Source organism: Caretta caretta, chromosome 11 (genome assembly GCF_965140235.1).
Source record: "Caretta caretta isolate rCarCar2 chromosome 11, rCarCar1.hap1, whole genome shotgun sequence".
NCBI classification, from domain to species: Eukaryota; Metazoa; Chordata; order Testudines; family Cheloniidae; genus Caretta; species Caretta caretta.
Genome location: NC_134216.1, coordinates 40302317 through 40322522, shown reverse-complemented (window position 1 = coordinate 40322522; position 20206 = coordinate 40302317). Strand labels below are relative to the sequence as shown.

Genomic DNA, 20206 nt, shown 5'->3' with positions numbered 1-20206 from the left:
AGCATGGTGGACTAGGATATGCCTTCCAGTTAATTTCTACCTCCCCTTTCCACCTCCCTTCCTTATTCCTCTCCAGGGACCATTTTCACGAGATTGTCCTTCAGGAGGAGGTCCAGTCTGTTCTTCAGGCAGGGGCTGTAGAGGAAGTCCCGTTGCCTTTCCACATGAGGCACTACTATCCCCACTGCTTCCTTGTTCCCAAGGCAAAAGGGGGCCTCAGGCCTATTTTAGATCTAAGAAAGTTGAACAAATTCCCGAAGAAAATTAAATTCCACATGTTTATCCTACCTTCAGTTATTCCCTCCCTGGAACAGGGGGACTGGTATGCTGCCCTCGAGTTAAAGGGTGCTTACCTCCATGATGCAGCACGCCACAATTATCAGAAGTTTCTCAGATTCATGGAGAATGGGTACCATTATCAGTTCCATTTGATCTTTCAGGTGTTCGAGAAGTCCGTGACCATGGTGGCACTGTATCTATGAAAACTAGGAGCCTACGTGTTCTCATACCTGGACTACTGGTTGATTTTAAGTTGGTCCAAGGCTCAGTGATACCAGGCATATCCACAGTCCTGTCCACGTTCAATGTGCTGGGACTCCTACTAAATGGAGACAAACCAATCCTAAAATCAGTACAGAGACTAGAGTTCATTGGGGTGGTCTTAGACTTCACAAAGGCCAAGGCCCATCTTCTGCAATCCAGGTTTGAAATGTTATGGGACCTAGTGATGCAGCTGAAAGCCCATCCTTTCACTCCAGCATACAGCTGCCTCAATCTCCTGAGTCACATGGCAGCATGCATCTGGGTAATTCAGCATGCCAGGCTATCTCTCAGAAAGCTGCAGCGGGGCTAGTTTCAGTGTTTGCACCGAGTTGTTGTCGTTTGGACAAAGTGGGTTGAGTGCCAGTGTTAGTTTTGTCATCTCTGGTTTGATGGATGGATCCTCTGAAAGTTTGCATGGATGTCCCCTGTGGCGGGTCAGACCCCCATTCTGGGATGCCACTTGATGTACTGGGGTTTCACTGAGCCCCTTCTGCTCCACCAGCCTGGATTCCCTCTCCCTGTTTTGCTGAATTGGTGCTCTCTGGCCTCTTGCAGCACACACATGAGGTAGACACAGACTGATGTCAGCTCTGTGTGAGAGGATTCATCCAGCACTCACGTGCACACCCCTCTTGGAATAAACCCAAAATAATACTGTCTTGCACTGTATAGAAAGATCTGCACAGCGCAAGCTCATAAAAATTCGCCTTCTCCCTCAATGTGAAGAGAGGTATGCACAACTTCTTGCCCCCCCAGTTAGAAATTGCACATACTGGGTCTCATAATAAACAAAACAAATGTATTAAATATAAAAAGCAGATTTTAAGTGATTATAAGGGATAGCAAACAGAACAAAGCAGACTGAGCAAATAAAACAAAACACGCATACTAAGCTTAAGATCTTAAAGAGACTGGTTTCAAGAAATAATTTCTTACCCTAAATGTTGTTTTAGGCAAGTTGCGGAGTTTCTGTTTAGAGTTCCAGTTATTTCTTCTTACAGACTGGACCCCTGTCTCAGTCTGGACTCACCCCTGCCTTTGCCTTCAGGTTAGTTCCTTTGTCCTTTCAGGTACTTCCAGCAGTCTTTCTTCTTCAGTAGGCAATGGAGGAGAGTCCAGATTAACCCCGTTCCCAACCTTAAAAAATATTTACCTAAGGCGGGAAACCTTTGTTTGATCCCCATCCCCCTATAGAGGAAAAACACCAGCAGTGTCCAAGGTGGTATTTTGTATCAGGTGATCTTATCACCTGACCTTGCAGTGTCAAAGCAACTATGAAGCCAGGTTTATTTGCAAGGTCCACAGGAAGGAACTCCATGCAGACGGGAGATCCACATCTCCAAAGACTCATTGTCTTTTTCTAATGGCCCATTAAGGCTGATTGCTTTCTGTCTGGTGGGCGTTTCCCAAGTATACACACAGATGTAATTGTTACGTGGTCAATATTCCTAACTTTAGTTACAGAAATGATACATGCATACAACTGGATAATCACATTCAGTAAATTATAATCTTTCCAATGATATCTTACTTTATGCAAGGTGGCTCATGTATATCTTAGTTATACCATATTCATATCATAACCATATCTCTGTGAAGAATATGGGGTGTAACGTCACATCCCCTTTGTTCCTCCCGCTACCATCCCTCACTTTAGTCACACCCACATCATCCTTGTGTTGGAGAGCTCAAATAGAGTTGCTGCAGACCCAGGGTCTTTGGCTGTCGTAAGTTCTAAAGACTCATAAATGTCAGGGAGTTAAGAGCAGTACCTCTAGCCTCCTTGGCAGGGCTGTCCTTACTCATACACAAACTACGCAGCTGCGTAGGACACCAGGAAATTTGGGGCATCAAATTGCCCCAAATTTCCTGATGCCCTACGCAGCTGCGTGTTGTTCCAGCGGTCAGCCTGATCCCCCGGCCAGCAAAGCTGCCCCCACCTCTGCTCCACCTCTTCCCCAAAGCCCCTGCTCCACCCCACCCCACCTCTTCCAGCCCCCACCCCCACTCCACCCCTTCCCCAAAGCCCCCGCCCTACCTCTTCCCACCCGTGCTCTGCCCCAGCCCTGCCCCCACTCCACCCCTTCCCCTGACCTACATCCCGGGGGACTGCAGCAGAGGTTGGGCACGCCCTGCACTCACCAGGTGGCAGGAAGTGGAGTGACCCAGCCCGCTCTGCTCCACCAGCTCCCAGCTGCGCCACCGGTGAGTGCTGGGGGGCGGTTCCTCCCTACCCCCCAAGTCCCAAGGCTGGGAGCCAGGGGAGCAGAGCAGAGTGGGCTGGGGCCAGGTCACTCCACTTCCCGCCGCCCTGTGAGAATGGGGTCGGGCCCCCCCTTCAATCACTGGACGGCAGGAAGTGGAGCGACCCGGCCTCAACCTGCTCCGCTCCGCCGGCTTGTGCTGGGGGGCGATTTCCCCCCAGCCCCCCAAGCCTGCTTCTGCTCCCCCCCCCGTGGAGGCCTGGGGCCAACCCCCTCCCCCAACCCATGGGGGGGCTGCATAGGGCACCAAAATGTCTAGGGATGGTCCTGCTCCTTGGCCTTCCTCCCCCACATAGTAGGGAAGAATGTATTAATTGTAACAGAAAACTCTGCAGCTGTGTTTTACATAAAGAGGGAGGGAGGGGCACGATCAACCCAACTCTGGCAAGAGACGATTTGCCTCTGGGACTTTTACATAAACAACTCAATTCATCTCAGAGCTGCTTACCTTTCAGGGGAACAGAACACATTAACTCATCAGCTGGGCAAGTCCTTTTTTAACCACCAGAACTAGCTGTTGTGTCCAGACATGGTCAATCCATCTTTCAGCTCTGGGGAACTCCCCGAGTGGACCTGTTTGCAACAAAGACCAACAGAAAATGCCATCAGCTTTGTGCCCTGAGAAGTCTCAGCCCAGGCTCACTGACAGATGCTTTTCTCCTATCCTGGAAGAATTCCTTCCTGTATGCCTTCCCTCCAATTCCTTTGCTACCCAGGTTCTTATTCAAAGTCAGATAAGATCATGCGTGTCTCTTTCTTATAGCACTAACATGGCCTCATCAACACTGGTTTTCAACCCTACTAGCCACATCAGTTGAGCCTCCGCTGTCTCTCCTGTTGGATCCAGACATCATTTCCCAGGACCACAATCACCTTCTCTGTCCCAGCCTCTGAGACCATCATCTGATCGCATGGGTACTTCGTGGTTAACACCCTTTGAGCGATCTTGCTCAAAGGATATTCAGAAAGTGCTTCGGAATAGCAGAAATCCCTCAACTCAGAGTACTTACCTGACTAAGTGGAAGAATTTCTGTGTTTTGGTCCCATCAGAAAGCCATATCTCGAGGGTGGGCTCCCCTGAACCTCGTGCTGGACTGTATTCTATATCTAAACCAGAGTTTTGCTATTAGCTCTATAGCATCTGGTAGGCTATTTCAGCCTTCCACGTCTCAGTGGATAGTAGATCCCTTTTCTCCAAAACCATCATCACCAGACTTCTAAAGAGTTTGGTCAGATCGTACCCACAAATGCAAAATCCCATTCCTCCTTGGGATCTGAACTTGGTCCGAGCAAAATTGATGGGACCAACCTTTGAACCCTTTGTAGCGTGCTGTCTGCTGCACCTGTCCATGAAGGTAGCTTTTCTAGTGGCCATTACCTTGGCCAGAAAAGTGGAAGAATTGAAAGCCTTAGTAACAGGCCCTTCTTACACAGTTTTCTGTAGGGATAAGATTTATCTTCTCCCTCACCCAAAATTTCTCACTTAGGTATCTCTAATTTTCATGTTAACCAGGCAGTCTATTTGCCGATTTTCTTTCTGAAACATCATGCTCCCAGAGATTCGGAGAGACTACATTCGCTGGATGTGAGAAGGGCTCTAGCTTTCTATCTGGAGCGTACTAAGACCTTTAATCCTCAGTTGTTCATTGCAATTGTGGGCAGAGCTAGGGGCAGACCAGTGTCTACTCAGAAGATGTCATCCTTGGTCTCTTTGTGCATTTGTTTATGCTACCAGTTGGCTAATATAACCCCACCAGCTAGGGTATTGACACATTCTACTAGAGCGCAGGCAACATATGCATCTTTCTTGGCACAAGTACCTGTCATAGACATTTGTGAAGTGACAACTTGATCATCTGTCAACACTTTTGTTTTGTATTATGCCGTTTCCTGTCATTCCAGGGACAATGCCAGTTTTGGATGGGTTTTGTCTTTCAGTCACAGGTCAGGTAGACTCCGAGGCCACCTCTACGTTTGTCTGCTTGTGAATCACCTACAGTGGCATGGACATGTGCAGTACTCAAAGAAGAAAAAACAGTTACCTACCTTTCTGTAACAATTGTTCTTGAAGATGTGTTGCACATGTCTATGCCATGACTCAACCACCCTCCTCTCTATTAGACTCTGTCCAGTACAAAGGAACTGAGGGGGCCTGGGAATGTCTCTGCCTCTTATATCAGCATTCAGTGATGTGTGGCGACAGAGGGTGCAGGGACCACCCTGATGGGTAGTGATGAGGGAAAAAATTCTCCAACAACTGTGCACGAGGTGCTCGCTCACCTACAACGAAATGGACATGTGCAACACGTCTTAAAGAATAACAGTTACAGAAAGGTAGTTAACCGTTTTTTCTGGGTTGGGTGCTGGTGTGTATAAAGGGTAACAGTTATAGAATAGAGGCCAGGAGCAAGCAAACTTGAAATCTGATATAATTTAACCTTCATGTGGATGTTGTTGGTTATGAAGTGCTCTGTGTCTATTGGGCTACTAACAAGTAGTCATGGGTGAGATACTGTTATGGAGCAAAAACTGGCCAGGTGACAGAAAGCAAAGAGTAAGGTTAAATGGCCAATTTTCATCGTGGCAAAAGGTTATCAGGTGCCTCAAGGTTCCATGTTAGGTTCCGTATTGTTTAATTTATGCATTAATGGTCTGGAAATTGGGTGAGTAAAGAGGTGGCAACATTTGCAGTTGACACAAAGTTATTTAGGTTAGTCAGAACCAGAGAGTACTGTGAGGAACTTCAGAGAGCCCTAAACAAGCTGGATGAATAGACAACAGAGTGGCCAATGAAATTCACGGTCAATTAATGCAAAGTAATGCATATTGGAGGGGAAAATTTAAACTATTCATATACCTTAAAGGGTTCAAATTAACTGTATTAGCTCTGTTGTCCTCAGTGTGCAACTGTGGTCAAAAAAAGCAAACAAGATAGACAAGGAATATGATGGCAAATATTATAGAGAACCTCATAATGCCTTTAAGTAAATCAGTGGTTCGGCCTCATCTTGGTAATGTCTGCAATATTGGTCACCCCATCGCTAAAGGTTTTTGCAGAATTAGAGGAAGTTCAGATAAAGGTGACAAGAATGATCAAAGGCTTGGAAAAATTATCTCTATGAAGAGAGATTGAAGAGATTGGGGTTGTTTACCTTAAGACACAGATAAATAAGAAGTGATCTGATAAAAGTATATAAAATAATGACTGATCTAGAGAAGGGAGACCTGGACCTTCTGTTCCCCCATTTCATAACACAAGAACATGGGGACATTCACTGAAATAAAAAGGGTGGCAATTATGTGAAAAACTGTGTAAGTAAACTGGAAATCAGTGTGTCAGGAAGTTGCTGAGCCTTTATAAGAATCAAAAACGGATTGGACAGGGAACATAGAAGGGGTATTACACCTCATGCTTTAGAATTTAAGCCAGTCTCTTAAGTATTAGGGTACGTGTACACATCCCTCAGAAGTGAGCCTCCTAGCCCAGGTCTATAGACTGGGGTAAGGGGCTCTTGCTAGCACTCTAAAAAGAGCAGTGTAGACATGTTTTGAAGTTGCAGCTTGGGCTGGAGTTGGAGGTCTGAAGCCCTGCCCCCTTCCTAAGCCTCAGAGCCTGAGCTCCAGCCCGAGCTGCAACTTCAAAGCGCTGTCTATTCAGCTGTTTTTAGAGTGCTGGCTTGAGCCTTGTTAGCCAAATCTGTCAACCCAGGCTGGGAGGCGTGCTTCCACGGGCTGTGTAGGCATTGTCTTAGAGATCAGGATGAGATCTAATGTGAGGACAGATTGTCCTGCCTCTACCTACTGCAGGGTTCTCACCTTCCTCTGAAACACCAGCCACTGTCACAAACAGGATACTGTGTAGATGGACCTCAGGTCTGATCCACCATCACAATTCCCATGCTCCTGAATAAGGTTTGCAAGTTACTGGATCTTTTAATAGTCTCTTTTATTTGTCCATCAGGTAGGTATGATTGAAATCTTTTCAAACCAGCTTTTAGCAGAATTTTGACAATAAAAAAGCAGATAAAATGGGTCAACAACATAAAAGATAGCAGGGTCGCTCTATTGAAACTCAGGATAGAAATATCACCACAGTCATGATTATATAATGTAGAGGGAAAGGTTTAAACTGGACCTTTCTTTGTATATTACTATTTTGAGCATTTTTCAAGCCTATGACTGTTGCAGAGGATGGGGGCAAATGTTTTAAAGCATGACCGAGAGAGCTAAACACAAAAAGGGCCAGTCCAAGGTTTGTTTTTAGTAACATGCATATTCATAAGAGAGTATAAATCTTAGAGGAAGAAGCTGCATAGCTAAGAAGCTCATTAAATAATGTGCTGGTTTTCAGAATTTTCTCTCTCCTGGTTAATGTGGTGGTGGCGTACTGTTAATTATGTAGTACTATTATTTAACAGGTAACCCTGATTTCCCAGTTAAACCCATGTAGGATTTACTGGCAGATATTTAGGTGGGGCTTTGATTAAAATGGTCCTGTATCCTTTCGTATTGCCTTCTATATATTGCTATATTTCTCTAGATGCTTGTTGCATGATCTTTCATCATTTAAAGAAGTGACAAATTATGCAAACAATGCAGAAAATGTCTGCTTCCATTTACACCCCCTGTTTAGGCCAGTAATCTGCTGGGTTTTCACGTGTGGAGATGTGGGGACAGTTTGTCCCCCTGTTTAATAGGAAAGTTAGTGGAAAATGGGTAATAAACTGAAGATAGAATTGCCTAATCTTACATCAAACATACTCAAGTGAATACTATTTTGACAGAGCTGAGATGGAGAGCTTGTAGGGTCCCTTTAGAGAGCGCTATTGGAAGAAGTGTTTAAAGTATTTATGTAAGCTTTATCCTAGTTCTAGTTGGCCTGTATGAAAGGACAAGCAGTCTCCTTTAAAGCATGCAACCTCTAGTCTTGCTACTGTGTGTGAGACATGTCACGCATCTTATACAGACTTTTAGGGAAAAGCCAAGAGTCTTTCATTCAGCTTAATGAAAATATCAGTGGAGCAAAAGCAATAAATCATTAATTAAGAATGAAAACTTCAGGCCACCATGATACCTGAAGCACAATAGCATAGCATGAGGCACATCCCTGTGTAACTGATTCCCCTTGGGATAGGCAGGGAATGCTGTTTTTTATGTTAACTATTAGAGAATGAACAAAGTTCCCTGGTTGTCAAGACTTTCTCGTCTTTTAAGAGCCACCAGAGTTCTGCAGTTTCCCCTCTGTGATACACATGACTGGCTGGCTTTCTTCAGGACTCCAGGTTTGAATTTTTAGTTATTACATATTACATGTGCATCTCTTATCTTCCTCTGCATCTTGTGAACAGCAGATTGGGCAAACTGGCTGAATTAAATTTATTTAAAAAACAAAAACCTCAAAACACAGACGAGATGCCCGTGTATGGTTGGGAATTGAGCACCCAGTTGCACGTTTGGGCACTGATTTTAATTAATGTCTGCAGAGGGATTCTTATCTTCCATTTTATTAGGGGACTGCAAACATTATTCATTGCGTATAAGATAGAGTTTCTACTTAAACTTAATACCAAATTTTGTTCTCAGTTACATATGTATAACTTCTGCTGCAGTCACTAGAAGTTACACCCATTTCACTGAGAGCAGAATTTAGTCCTTAGTGCATAGGAACTAGCTGGCTTTATGAGAGCATGGGAGAATTACCTCAGAACAGTAACATTGTACTGATGTTCCAGATGTCACCTGTTTCATTGTTCTGATATTTGTTCTTCCTGTCCTCCATGGTTCACGCTGATGCAATAGAATAAGGGTCACTCTCTATATAGCTCTACCTACCATCAGTCCTAAACCTCAGTGTCCAAGCTGGCATAAGGACATCACATATTGCAAATGAGTGTGGAACGTGCTTTGTTACATCATTGACTCTAAGAGAAACGCAGCAAAATCAGACATGGGTGGGATTTTCCTTGCTTTGCCCATGACAAATATTTGTTAAAGCAAGCATGCAGCTGAGAGAGAGAATAAAATGTATAACTGTTAATGACAGCAGATTTGTCCACATCTTAGCCTCTGATCATCTTTATGTGGAGTCCTCCCTATGTAATGCTGCCTGCATCAGTGTCTGTTTGCCATATCCCATGTGAACATGCTGTTTAACTGTCAAAAGTCTTTTTATATTTTTTTAGTTTCTATGTTTCACATTCAGGAATTGGCCTGACTTATTCCTTCCGCCCTGCTCCTCATTTCAGCTCACATATCCTCTTCTTCATAACAAAAGAATTTTCTTTTCTATTGTGAAAAACATGTCTGAAGCTGCTGATTTCTGGAATAACTTAGCTGGGGGGAGTCTTGAATGATACTTGGCCTTGTCTGAAAATAAATGTAGCCTGGTTAGTAATATGCTCAAAGACAGTGTCCAGTGCATTTTAAAGCAGAAGAACATGGCCCTGTTCAAGTTTAATGTGCAAGCTAAAATAAAATTAACCTTTATTGCTATTGTGCATTTGAGATGATTATTTATATTGTGGCATTACCCCAAATGCGCTAGGAGCTTTCAAAACACAGAGAAAAATGAAGATTCTGCCCCCAAAAGCTTACAGTTTGAAAACAATCTTAGAAAGGAGTTAAAGTAAACAAGTTAGATCCCAATCCTGCTTATGCCAAAGTAAATGGGAGTTTACCAGGTCTTTAGGGCCTGATCTGAGAGCTACATTAGAGTGAATAGGAATTGCCGGAGTTCAGCACTTGTCAGGGTCAGGTCCATATTTTGTTCCATTTAAGGTATGACATGAATCTGTTAAATGAGCAGGGTGAACCATTTTACACAAGCATAGTAACGCGTTCCGGAACCACAAAGTATTGCAGCATAGTTTGTCTTTTTTCAGAAACTGATTGCTCTTCCTTCTTCCATATAGCCTGTAAGAATTTCTGGATAGAAATATGTTCCCTGTCTCAGCAGCGACTAGTTTCCTACATAGATGACCTTTGGTCCTCCGCATGATAAACATTAGTAACAAGTGGATTCTTTGGATCAGAATCTGCGCTAATAGATCTGCGTAGACTCAGTCAAGTATACATCTAATGTGACATGAAATAAATGCATATAAACAAGAATTAACTTGCAAGGTGCATGCTAAATCCAGGGATGAAAACAAAATGCCAATGATTTTGCCTCATTTTCAGTTGGAAGTCTATGTTTAATCATTCTTCTGGTTGAGATTTATGTCACTAGCGATTCATCGTTATCTATAACACACAAAAGCTTAGATTTTTTTAACTCATACAAACTCCAAGATTTGAACCTGCGTCATTCCTGGGAATTGTCTCACATAGCAAAAAATCAAAGTGTGTTTTTGGAGGCATAGGCATAATGTGATACTGGCATTGGCTCCAGTATTCATTAACTCTAGTCTGGTTGACATTTGCAAATTATTAATTGGCCAAGAGATCTGAATCTTTATTCCTGTCTGGTTGTTCATGCTTTGCTATTAATTGCTTTATAGCACCATCCTTCTGGATGCTGTATCTATGTTTTTGTAGTCCATAAGTATACACAGAAATTGCAAAAGTCTTTCACCAATCCAATGAATATATTCCTGTATTAAATTGTTGTTTCTAAAAAGTACAGTTCTGTAGAACATACTTCAGCTTACCAGGATACCAAATTGTATAACTATAAACTCATGGAGGAAAAGTTAAGGTGACCCATTGTTTTTGCTGGAATGACAATATATTGCTCCAACATAATGAATCAACTTTATACAAGAACAAGACAACATAGATAAATGCAAGCTAGCAAGAGAGCCTTTTTTTAAATTACAAAAATATAAAGAAAGCAGCACTACAATTTCTACCATTGCCAATGTAAGAATAAATCATCAAGCAAAGGGATAGCTACAGAAAATATCACAGAGAGAGCAACAAAAAGACAACATGCCACAGAATCATTCAGCTAATCAGCTAGTAGGGTGTACAGTTAAGAGAGGACATTATATTAGCTGTCAGCATAGAGGCTGCTGGAACTCAGAACAAAGCAAAAGAACTAAACACAAGAACTGTAGGAGCTCCAGATTGCATCAGGACCAGCTGAAAGAATTCTCTTGCACCAGAATGTATTTATTATATGACACTGGAACATACAATGTAGTTCATTTGCGAGCAGTCCCCCCCCAAAAGGCTATGGAGAAATCATATTAAAAACGTGTTCTGCGTCTGTCTTTTTGCAGGGACCACATGCAGTGGTCACAAGAGGAAGAAGAAAGAGCCAGAGAAAAAGCAACAGAGAACTCGCTTGTGCGAGTTCAACCGGAAGATCAAGGTACTGAACCCATAATTCCTAAGAAGTTCTAATGCTCCAAGAATGCTCTTTTTTTGTTTATATTTTTCCTTGATTAAATCCACTTTTTGTTCATTTACCTTTGTCCTATGAACCACGACAAACTTGTCCAAAAGCATTCACCTTTACCTAGCTATTCAATTATCCCTTTAAAGTATTTTCCCTTTCTCCAGGGCAACAGATCTCAGCCTAATATGATGAAATATGCAAATTGCAATTTCCAGAGTTGTGAATCCCGAGCTTTACAATGCTTCAAATTGAAGCCCCCATCGTTGCGTGTGCTGTCACCATAGGGAAAGGGAGTGAATTTGCAATCGTTGGGGGTGATGAAATCTAAAGTTCTCATGTACAATTTTCACATTTGCTTTTTAATTTGGTTGCAGATAAGCTTAGTGGGCTAGTGGATGCAGATAGCATTGTCTCTCAGGAGATCTGCGATGGATTTCTGGTCCCAGCTTTATGCCCTTGGCAGCTTGAGCTAGAAGTGCTTTAGAGACATTCTGCTCAGCCCCTGGGCAGAAGGTGTTTTCTCATGTCATTCAAAGGTGACTCCTGTGAACTAAGGAGATTCCTTGGCTGGCTATATATTCCCTCTTTCAGAGGGATGGTGAATTGAGGGAGTAAAGGAATTAAAATTTTCAGGGCTTTGCCCTGTCCCTAGAATACCTTCTTAGGGAAGTAAGCAAAGAGTGTGACACACACTGGTGGCATCATTATAGTGGAATTTCTACTCACAGTTGGATCTCACTGAATTCATATCCCGAATGATCCTGTTACCTACAATTGAAAACCAGCACTCCTCTCCACACATGCACGTTTTTGAAGCATTGGCATGCAGGAGGAGAGTAAGGCAGATTACACTGCATATTTTGATGAAAAAAATCAGCAATATAGATTTTTGCAGCACCTGGTGAAATGGACAGTGTTGATCAGGGGCAATTGGAGGGAGGTCTCCATGTACAGGAAATCCAGAATCCTGGGTTTGTTCTGTTTGGTTTTTGTACATTCCCAGAACTGGGGCATTAAATCTATCACAGCATTAATCTTGGAGGCCGATAATCTTTCTATTATTAGAAGGATATTCTGAAAACAGTTATTTTTGTGTGCATTAAGGTGACAATGGGGGTTGCAGGTCTTGAACTTTGTCAAACTAGACTGTGTCATTATGACGTTACACACATTTTAATTGATAGCACACATTGGAGTGTGTTTGAATTACCTGTGAATACTTCTTCTGTAATGTGCTCTTCATTACTTTTAATACCTTATGATTGCGGCTTTTTTTCTGACCCTTATGTCTTTGCTTCATAATACCCTGAGAATAGGGCATGCATTTCCCATCATGATGAATGGGAGTGATTCTCTGCACACCAGACTGAAAAATGACCCTATTCTACCGCCTTCCATGTCATCTTGCTCTTTTACATTCTCTCCATTCTCTCATTCTTTATCTAAATCCACAAAGATAATGTTTATCTTTTCAACTTCACATTTAATATTTTCATCCATTTATTGAAAACAGTTGAAAATGAGCCTGTCAAGTTTCCTCCCCCACTCTGAACTCTAGGGTACAGATCTTGGGACCTGCATGAAAACCTTCTAAGCTTACTTTTACCAGCTTAGGTTAAAACTTCCCCAAGGTACAAATTAATTTTATCCTTTGTCCTTGGAATAACCACTGCCACCACCAAACTCTAACTGGGTTTACTGGAAAACGTAGTTTGGACACGTCTTTCCCCCCCAAAATCCTCCCAACCCTTGCACCCCACTTCCTGGGAAAGGTTTGGTAAAAATCCTCACCAATTTGCATAGGTGACCACAGACCCAAACCCTTGGATCTGAGAACAATGAAAAAGCATTCAGTTTTCTTACAAGAAGACTTTTAATAGAAATAGAAGTAAATAGAAGTAAAGGAATCACCTCTGTAAAATCAGGATGGTAGATACCTTACAGGGTAATTAGATTCAAAACATAGAGAATCCCTCTAGGCAAAACTGTAAGTTAGAAAAAAGACACACAGACAGAAATAGTCATTCTATTCAGCACAGTTCTTTTCCCAGCCATTTAAAGAAATCATAGTCTAACACACACCTAGCTAGATTACTTACTAAAAGTTCTAAGACTCCATTCCTGTTCTATCCCCGGCAAAAGCAGCGTACCGACAGACACAGACCCTTTGTTTCTCTCCCTCCTCCCAGCTTTTGAAAGTATGTTGTCTCCTCATTGGTCATTTTGGTCAGGTGCCAGCGAGGTTACCTTTAGCTTCTTAACCCTTTACAGGTGAGAGGATTTTTCCTCTGGCCAGGAGGGATTTTAAAGGAGTTTACCCTTCCCTTTATATTTATGACAGAGCCCCTGGTTGAAAACGTAACTGTGTACACAAGTGGTTGATGTAACATTCTTACTCCTCATCGAAAGTAAATTATAATTTAATTTACACTTGCTAGAAATAAAATAAGCACGTGTTTGCTTATTGCCAAGAAATGTAAGAATCCAAGGACATTTTCTATGAACGTCACTCTGTTTAAAACTTGAATTAGGCGAGCATTGCCAGTAATGTTTCCCCAAAAACTCCAGCTTGGTTCAGCAAGTGGATTACATTTTGGCCTATTTATATTAACAAGGAACTAGACTGAAGCTAATGAGCAGGTATTTTGGTGCCTTGGACACTGCAGTAAGGGGGAAAAATTGAGTTTCCTACAATACTGTAATATCACTAAAATAAAATAGCTGTGACAAGCCTCAGTCCATTAAAAAAAGAGTCCATTAAAAATGAGGCAAAGTAACCAATTTCTGCAGGGTCCTAGTTTCAGAAGCTCAGTGCACCTAGTTTCAGAAGTAGGTTTTGGAAAGTGCTACAATTGGGCAGCTTGAGAAAATAAACAGAAGTGAGGAAAAACTATGACTCAGAAGCTAGGCTGACTGACATTTCTTACTTATGAAATTTTCAGAGATTAAGAAAGGAAAGTTAATAATTTAATTTAATTGGAAACTGCATTACCCTTCTCTGTGCCTGAACCACAAAGAGAGACAGTCGCGCAGGAGCATTGTAGGTTGAATACACTCCTTTCTGATCAATTTATAAAGAAATTGTTAAATGAATTAATTTAATAATGATGGGTTCTGTCATATTGATAGGAAAACTAACTGGTAATAACACGATGCAGTGAAGGATGGATGTTTAAAAAAAAAAAAAGACTGGCCAACAAACTACTGAACCTGAATTTTAAAGGCTTTAATTTTAAGCATTGTGCTCCTGTATTAAACATGCTATCAAATCTAGAAATCTTATAGGGAAGTTAAATGCAAGGTTTTTTAATTGTGTTTTGATCAGACATTTAGGGAAAATTGTGACTTTAACAAAGAGATGAAAGTAATTTAAGACTCTTTTGAGAAGGAGGCCTAGTTTTGCATTTTTATCAAGTTATCTATACAAGTGCAACATAGACTTTTGAAATCCAGTATGTATTACCTCAATTAACTCTGTACTTGCAGTGTAAAACAACTCTGCACCATTAATGAGCATGACTAGGTCTTGCCCTTTAATAAAGAATTATGCAGATCTCTAGTACACGGTATTCTGTCACCCTATTGGCACATCTCACTACCTCTCCTAAGCCAAACATCTCTAATGGCTGTTCTCAGCTTTATTTAACTTTGCAAAATTGGAGTGATTGTAGGCAATTTTGTTTTAAGATACAAAGGAAAATGACAGGAGAAATGTGATGTAGAACTAGTGGCCCTGTATGTATATATAGTATGTAATAGTTGTTAAATCATGTACTAGATATTAAATAAATTGCCTGAGAAATCAGAATTCTTGAACACAAAGGGCCAATTTTTAACAGCTCTATTTGAAGGGTTTGCAAAGTAAACAAGCATTCCTGTTACTCCTGCACATGTTGTTTTCTGTAGCACATCAGTGATATGGTTAAAAGAGTATGGGCTCCTATTGGCCACATGCAATAATGCTGATCAGTGAATATGGCTCTGAAGGAGTGGATTTCTAATAGCATATATTTAGAGAGAGAACTGCAGTTAGCAAAACATTTGCAGTTGTTCATATAAATTCATAAGTCACAAAAGAGTATTAATTTCAATGTCATGTTTCTTAATTTAGGGGAAAGGGCAGAGACAGCTTAACTAAAATGATGCATTGCTTTTATAATTTGGCTTATGGCTTCTTTATTTCCTGAACAATGTACAGGTGCACGTTTGTGTGTGTGTGTGTGTATATATACGTGAGCTGTTACAGTAGATGAAAGCAGGTATGCAAATTTGTGTATTAAAAATCCGTAGGTGTTTAGATTTTTATAATATTGCTTATGGATTTTTGGACGGGACAATATTAGAGCCATGGGACCAAATTTAGTGCAGTTGCATCAGCTTACACCAGGGATATTTATTTTTGGCCTCCAAACTAATATTTTAACTCAATGTTCTAATATTTGCTTGGTAATTTTGCATGTAATAACTTTGTCTGCAATATAGCTACACGCAAACCCATTTCCAGAGGCCCATATATCTTTCCCTATAGTTAATATAAAGTAAATATATCTCTTATTTATAAAAATGGAAGTATTAAGAGTTGGTTTATATGAAATAAAACGTAGGTAGGCAGGTTATTGTGCATTTTGGTGACATTCTCCTTGTGCGCGACTGAACAAAAATAGAATTAAAGATGCAGAAAGTGTGTTTCTATAGTCTTTATGCAGGTAAAATCCTTTTTAAATCCAGTAGGAGTTTTCCTTGAACACAGGTGAAAGGACTGGGCCCAAAGACTTGATATTTGATGTAAACAACACCATGTGGAGAGCATCAAATTTCTTAACCTGTATTTCTGCTATTAGCTAGTTTGATTTTTAAATGTCATATTGTTTTATTATGACAGTTAAGTGCCCATGCACCAATTTTTTTATTCCAGACAAATATGAAAGAGAAGCTAGTAAATACTGGAATGAATTCTACAAGACTCACAAGAATAACTTTTTCAAGGATCGTAACTGGCTGTTTCTGGAGTTTCCAGAAATTCTTCCAAAAGGAAGGAAAGATCAGATGAATAAAGAAGAAAAATATTGTTGTCATGTAAAACTGAATGCTACAAACAATTGCACAAATGTGGGCTTTCCTGCAATGTTTGAAGAAGGCGAAGATTATTGTCAGAACAATTTGGTGGATGGTTTAACTTCTGTGCAAGGACACGCATACAACAAAAGCCAAGCAGAACCTGTTACTGACAACAAACATGTTAAGAACTGTGAACAAGAACCTGTGAAGCAAGAATCCTTCCCTGGCAGTGGTGCTACCTATAGAATACTAGAGGTACTTTACTGCAGACATTCAACACATAATTTACAACTCCAAACGATGGCTTCAAATGTAGTGGTTGCTTAATAATTATCAAGGCAACAACTATTCAGAGTTCACAACACTACTTTTGCCTTGTGCCTGAAATTTTCAAAGGGACCTAAGAAAATTAGATGTGCAGTTCCCATTGAAAGTCATTGGGAGTTGTGCTTCTAATTCCCTTAGGCCTGTCTGAAAATCCCAGTTTAAAATATTTTGTTGTGTTTAAACCAATGCTGTGTGACAAAATAGCAAAATTGTACAAGAAAACTGTACAGTAATTTCCTGTGCAGCTGCCCCGGGGAGAAGAATCTTTTCTGGGCATGGGAGAGAGTGTAGGACCTGATCCTGGCTCATAAGTGTAGCGGAAGAGTCAGTGCTTCTGAGAGTTGTGATGTAAGGAGCAACAAAGCCATTTACCCCTTTTTTGCCTCTTTAATCACTGTAATGGTTTCAGTGAATTTGGGACTAAAACTCTGAGATATAGGCTTTATTTGATGGTTTAGTTAAATTTTTGTTTCTGCTTCAATTCCAGGTTGGTTGTGGTGCTGGAAACAGTGCTTTTCCTATTCTGAAAGTTATATGGTAAGCTGTGTCAGCCTCCCAAATACATGCCCAACATTAATGAAAAAAAAGTTTTAAGATAATCTTATGCTGTGAGAAATGCTGGATTCACGGTGCTAGACACCAGAGTCTTCTAGTTACCCACAGAACAGGGACAATGGCAGTAGCCATGTAAGTTGTTCCCCATGGTGCTGAGCCAGTTATTCAGCTTTGATTTAGAAGGGAAAACATCTGGTGTTGAGGCGGTAGGTCAGTCTTCAGGCTCATTCAGGCCAACTGCTAACTAAAATGTCTGTCACTTGTGTTAGTTTGGGTGTTTACACCAGTCCAGTGGCATTGGACTGAGACCACCAACACTTGTCATACAGGTCACTGAACAGCCAACAGATAGTATCAACTTCTGGTTCCAAATTCAGAGGTGACAGAAATGATGGTGTATATTACACATTGGCAAGAGCTTGTGAGTGCTACCTTTGACTCCTTATGTCACTTCTGAATTTGGTCCATGTTCTCGATTAAAGCAGCTCAAGTTTTAATGACATAGAGACCCAAAGTTCCATATTGCATTACTTAATCCCCTGATCCCTCCATCCCATCCACATAGCTTTTGTCTTGAGAAGGAAGTGTGAGAGAATGTTCTCCTTTCGGTGCACGTTCTTAGCTTTCACTGGAAACGATGTCCACACATCAGGGGAAGGGACAGACTCTTTTCTGCTCTCATCTCTGAAACTTTTGTGCAACACACTAATTGTTGTTCTGCAGACCAATACTAATAATTTACACTTTCGTAGTGACTTCAGTCCACTTCACAAACATTGTTAGCCACAGCATTTCTGTGGTACAAGCACTATTGGGTCCATTTCACAGATGTGGGAATTCAGATACAGAGAGATTCAGGGCAGCTGGGAGCATGCTTCCCAGCCCAGGGAGACATACACACACTAGCTCTGCTCTAGCTAGCATGGTAAAAATAGCAGTGTGGCCACAGTGGCACAGGTGGTGACTCAGGTTAGCTGCCTGAATACAAACTGGTGGACCCCTGGCTACATACGAGGGTAGCCCAAGCTGTCACCACACTGCTTGTTGGTTTGAGCAGAGCTGGTGTGTGTCTGTCTGCCTGCCCACACTGGGAAGCACCTTCCCAGCTGCTATGTAGACATACCCTAAGTGGTGTGCCAAGGTCACACAGTGTGTTGCAGTGTTAACAAAAGAATCCAATCTCCAAACTACCAGACCTTAACCCCAAAACAATCCTTCTCCCCTAAACATCAGATTGTATTGTGAAAGGAGAAAGCCTCATTATCAATGAAAACAACAGAAGGTAGTGTTGTGTGGGAGAAAAGACATTATTAGGTACGTGTATGGGGAAAAACTCAAACTGGTGTGTATTATACAGGAGGCATTATTTGTACTGCAAAACTTGTTATAATTAATAGACTTCCTATTAATCAGTATTTTACTCGGTGATCTCAGTTTTTATGCAAATCCTGCATGTGACCAGATAGGTGCATTAACTATATAACATTTAGCATTTAAAACGCAGAGGTGTAACTGAAGTCTGGATGTAGTTAAGAATCCATTGCAGTTAAGAGTCTGCATTGATTTCATATCTGAATTGATGGAAACATCTCTTATCTATTGGAGGGCACATCTTGTATCTAAGTACAATTCACACTATATTTGGCAATGTAAAATTGCCTTTTGTTTGCACAAAAGAATAGTAATACAATGTAGATGCACACTGTGCTTGAAAGAAAACCTTCCCCTTTCTTTGGAATATTTTTTTTTAATGATCCAAAATTAAAAATAAAAAGGTATGGTACTTTACACAGTTAGTGCTTAGTGTTACCAGGCGTCCGTTTTTTGACCGGAACGCCTGGTCGAAAAGGGACCTTGGCGGCTCCGGTCAGCACCACTGAAAGGGCCATTAAAAGTCCAGTCGGAGGTATAGCGGGGCTAAGGCAGGGTCCCTGTCTGCCCTGGCTCCGCGCAGCTCCCAGAACCGGCTGGCATTTCCCTCCAGCTCCTAGGCTGGCATTTCCCTCCCACTCCCAGCATCGGCTCCACAGCTCCCATTGGCCATGGTTCCCAGCCAGTGGGAGCTGCGGTGGCGGTGCCTGTGGGTAACGCACACCGCGGAGAACCTCCTGGCCACGCCTCTGCCTAGGGGCCAGACATGCTGGCCGTGAAATAACTGTCCAGACCAGAACTGTCCCTGTTGTTTGACAGAGGCTTTTCATGCAGCTTGCTTCCCACTTTCTGAGAAGAGAAGAGCTGTTTATACACATTGGTGCGTCAATTTGATAAGTGGGACTTGGTCAGTCAAAAACCCAGCTGCTTGCCCTCAGTCATGCTAGGGATTTCAGGTTCCACAAGATCTCATATCCAGTCTGGGACCTGTAATTCCACTGTTTGCCTGAATACATCTCATAAGTATTCACAGAGCTAAGGAGGGTTTTGCTCAGTAGTGAGATCAGGATTGGCTGCTCTTGGTCCAAGAGGGTTCTCCTGCTCAGCCCCCTTAGAGATGTGGTCTGTTGAGCTGGATATACAGCAGAATCTGCTGGGCACAGGGACACATTTTCTATTTGGTGAGACACCTTTTCCAAAATCTCCAGCACTTTAGGAGAGATGGCTTTTCTGAGGGCTAATCCTGTTCCTTAATTAGTGGGACTGCTGCTTGACTCACCCTCATTTACATTGATTGTTGAAGAGTTGAAAAAATCCTACCCTAAGTTCCTGACATCAGATGTTTTGATGTGAGGGAAATTTGCAACTGGCTTCGCAGTGAATGCGAGGGGAAGGGAAGCTAGCACTACAGGAAACCAACATGTATTTTGATGAAAAAAGGCCTAGGGTAATAGAAGGAAACAATCAAAACCACATAATCTGATCACAGCCAGCACAAATGACACCTGGGAACCCAAATGTCTTCAGAACAGTTAATAACTGTTAAGTAATTTCCTCGGTTGAAGCTGAAATAAATATTTTTCATGTTGCTAATTAAATTACATGCACAGACCAATGCCGGAAAAATCTCTGAGTGGAGTTGCAGAAACCCACAAAATGAGTGCAGAGTGAAATTGTGACCCATTATTGCATATTGATGCAATGCAGCCCCTGGGTATTGTCACGAGTATTTGATGGCTCTCTGTGA

At 41.7% G+C, this 20206-nt stretch overlaps 1 protein-coding gene across 5 annotated transcripts in view; it reads left to right on the top strand.

The window, feature by feature from the left end:
• Positions 1 to 20206, top strand: part of METTL8 (methyltransferase 8, tRNA N3-cytidine) — a 43907-nt gene that overhangs the window by 13720 nt on the left and 9981 nt on the right. For 4 of the 5 annotated variants that reach the window (XM_048868581.2, XM_048868583.2, XM_048868578.2 and 1 more), the window contains 3 exons: positions 11030 to 11121; positions 16064 to 16461; positions 17021 to 17070. In XM_048868581.2, the coding sequence (XP_048724538.1) occupies positions 11030 to 11121; positions 16064 to 16461; positions 17021 to 17070 (540 nt within the window). Of the gene's footprint in view, positions 1 to 8021; positions 8090 to 11029; positions 11122 to 16063; positions 16462 to 17020; positions 17071 to 20206 lie in introns of all 5 variants that reach the window. The other variant, XM_048868582.1, reaches the window with a different exon arrangement.